Genomic DNA, 2,275 nt, shown 5'->3' on the forward strand with positions numbered 1-2,275 from the left:
TAAGTAATACCTACTATCTACCTTTATAATATATGTGTAGGTAATTAATTTATACTTTTAGACCAATGGACCAAAATATTTACTAATATCAGTATTAATTCATGTCCATACATAAAATATAACCCATACTATTATGTATATACATACATCTATAAAATACATTAGTCATATTATGTAGGTACATAATATATATATATATCAATTTGTTATTCATAAATTATTACATTTGATATTAAAAATGAGTGCCTTTGTACTCACGAATGATGTGTAAACATGTTAGCTGTAGTACGACTTTGATTGGGGAATATAATGTCATGGTTTGAGTGGGAATTTGTATAATAAGGTACATGTAATTGTACAGTAATGTTTGAGTTACTCAATACCTCGTAATAATATAGTAATATAATATAGTAATATAATATAGTAATATAATATAGTAATACCTCGTACAGACACGACGACGACGACGACGACGACGCACAAAACGAGTCCGCACGGGCAGTCGTAGTGTATAATAATATTATTATACGATATTAACACGGATTCGCGAGTATACGTGATTAATCAACTTATCAACTTGACTACGGAATATTGTTTATACGTTTATACTGGTTTGTTTATAATATCATATGATATGTTTCCAAAGAGATTACAAAATATTGAAACGGAAAATATCAAAAACTTTATAAACAAAACATCGTACCGTTTTCGTGACGCCCGAGCGTCCGTGCGTCCGTGCGTCCGTCACTCTCTTTTTTTTCGATACCCCTCACATAAGAAGTTTCACTTCAATAATAGTAGTGTGATAAATGTTACTATACATGAGAGTATTAATAAATAATTTTTTTTCATCATATATAATATGATAAGATGTGTTCCAAGCTATTAGCTATGTGCTACAAATATGAACAATTAAGGTATGACTGTTATTTATAGTGTTAGTTGGAATAGTCTATATCAATCGTTGATCGACAAATGGCGTGCCGACACTATAATATTTTAGTTATGGATTTAAACCAATAATTGATCATACTCAGGGATAAAGACCTAACAACTATATAATATTAAATATATGTGTATTATCATCTATAGACAGTAATTTATAATAATAAAAGTAATACACAATAAGTATATAATAATAATAAGTTTAATACAATAAGTATAATCAAACGTAATATAATATGTATAATAATTGAAATACTACAGTCACAGTTAACCAACCATAATATCATAAGCACATACAACAAAAGTGTATTTACCTACGCACGGTAAAGACACTAAAAAATAAAAAATTCAACGTGTTGTAGGTATTTTACAGTACGAACACAATGTTACATAGTTATAAGGTAATTACAATTGCGATTGAACAAATAGGTAGTGATACGGCATGTTACAAAATATAGCAATTTCTATTAATGAACAAACTTTACGTTTTTAATTATGTTAAGAATTGGGCAACACTGATGTTTTAATAAATGTTATTGAAAAAAACTTTAAATTGTATCTTTGTCGACACTGTAAACATAAGTATTTGATAATTATTTGAATTACTAGCTCTAAGTGTAACTCGGGGCCCGTTGGACTCGCTGAAAGTGGATACCGATTTTGGAGACAATGTCGTTGGAATTATAAAAGTCACGACATTAAAGTTGTAAGACGAAAATGTAGGATTTGTGATAAGGATTAGTGATATGGATTGGAGATAAGGCTTGACGTTTTTACGGGAATGTTTAAAAGTTAGAGCGTCTAGCAATCCGTCACAAACGTTGTAAATGGATAGGCTGGATACGATCTCCTGTGTTGTTAAAAAGTGTAGAGTCGATTGGTGTATTCGATTATCTAGCTATCAGTCATCAAATCACATAGATAGGCAATCGAATCGCAGACATAATGAGAAGCGTATATCACCAGGTATGCAATCCACCTACGGTGGATTGCCGACCACGTTGGTAGCGTAGATAACTGAAGAACGGAAAATATAGTTAGACCCCCGGGCCCCCCGTGTTAGTTGTAAGTGAATACTGATTTTGTAGACACAGTCGAATTATATATGCCACACTTATATAGAAGGAGATTTTATGATAAGAATTTCTGATAAGCCTGTCTCTATGGTGGTCTCGTTTGTAAGCACGAAAGTTTAAAATTCCAGTTTCAGTGCCTAGAAATCTGCCATGGCTCATGAAAATCGACAATTCAATGATACCATCCCCTAGCGTATATCCGGTGCTTTTTTGTATGTATAAAAAAATTTTTATTCGAAAACATGCATGTTAGA

At 31.5% G+C, this 2,275-nt stretch overlaps 1 protein-coding gene across 1 annotated transcript in view; it reads left to right on the forward strand.

Annotated features, from left to right (window-relative positions):
- Positions 1–870: 870 nt before the first annotated feature.
- The window catches only part of LOC103308393, a 6,043-nt gene continuing 4,638 nt past the window's right edge, over positions 871–2,275 (forward strand). Inside the window, exon 1 of the mRNA XM_008181674.1 lies at positions 871–917. Within this exon, the coding sequence (XP_008179896.1) occupies positions 871–917 (47 nt within the window). The remainder of the gene's footprint in view (positions 918–2,275) is intronic.

The sequence above is a fragment of the Acyrthosiphon pisum genome, chromosome X (genome assembly GCF_005508785.2).
Source record: "Acyrthosiphon pisum isolate AL4f chromosome X, pea_aphid_22Mar2018_4r6ur, whole genome shotgun sequence".
Taxonomy (NCBI): Eukaryota; Metazoa; Arthropoda; class Insecta; order Hemiptera; family Aphididae; genus Acyrthosiphon; species Acyrthosiphon pisum.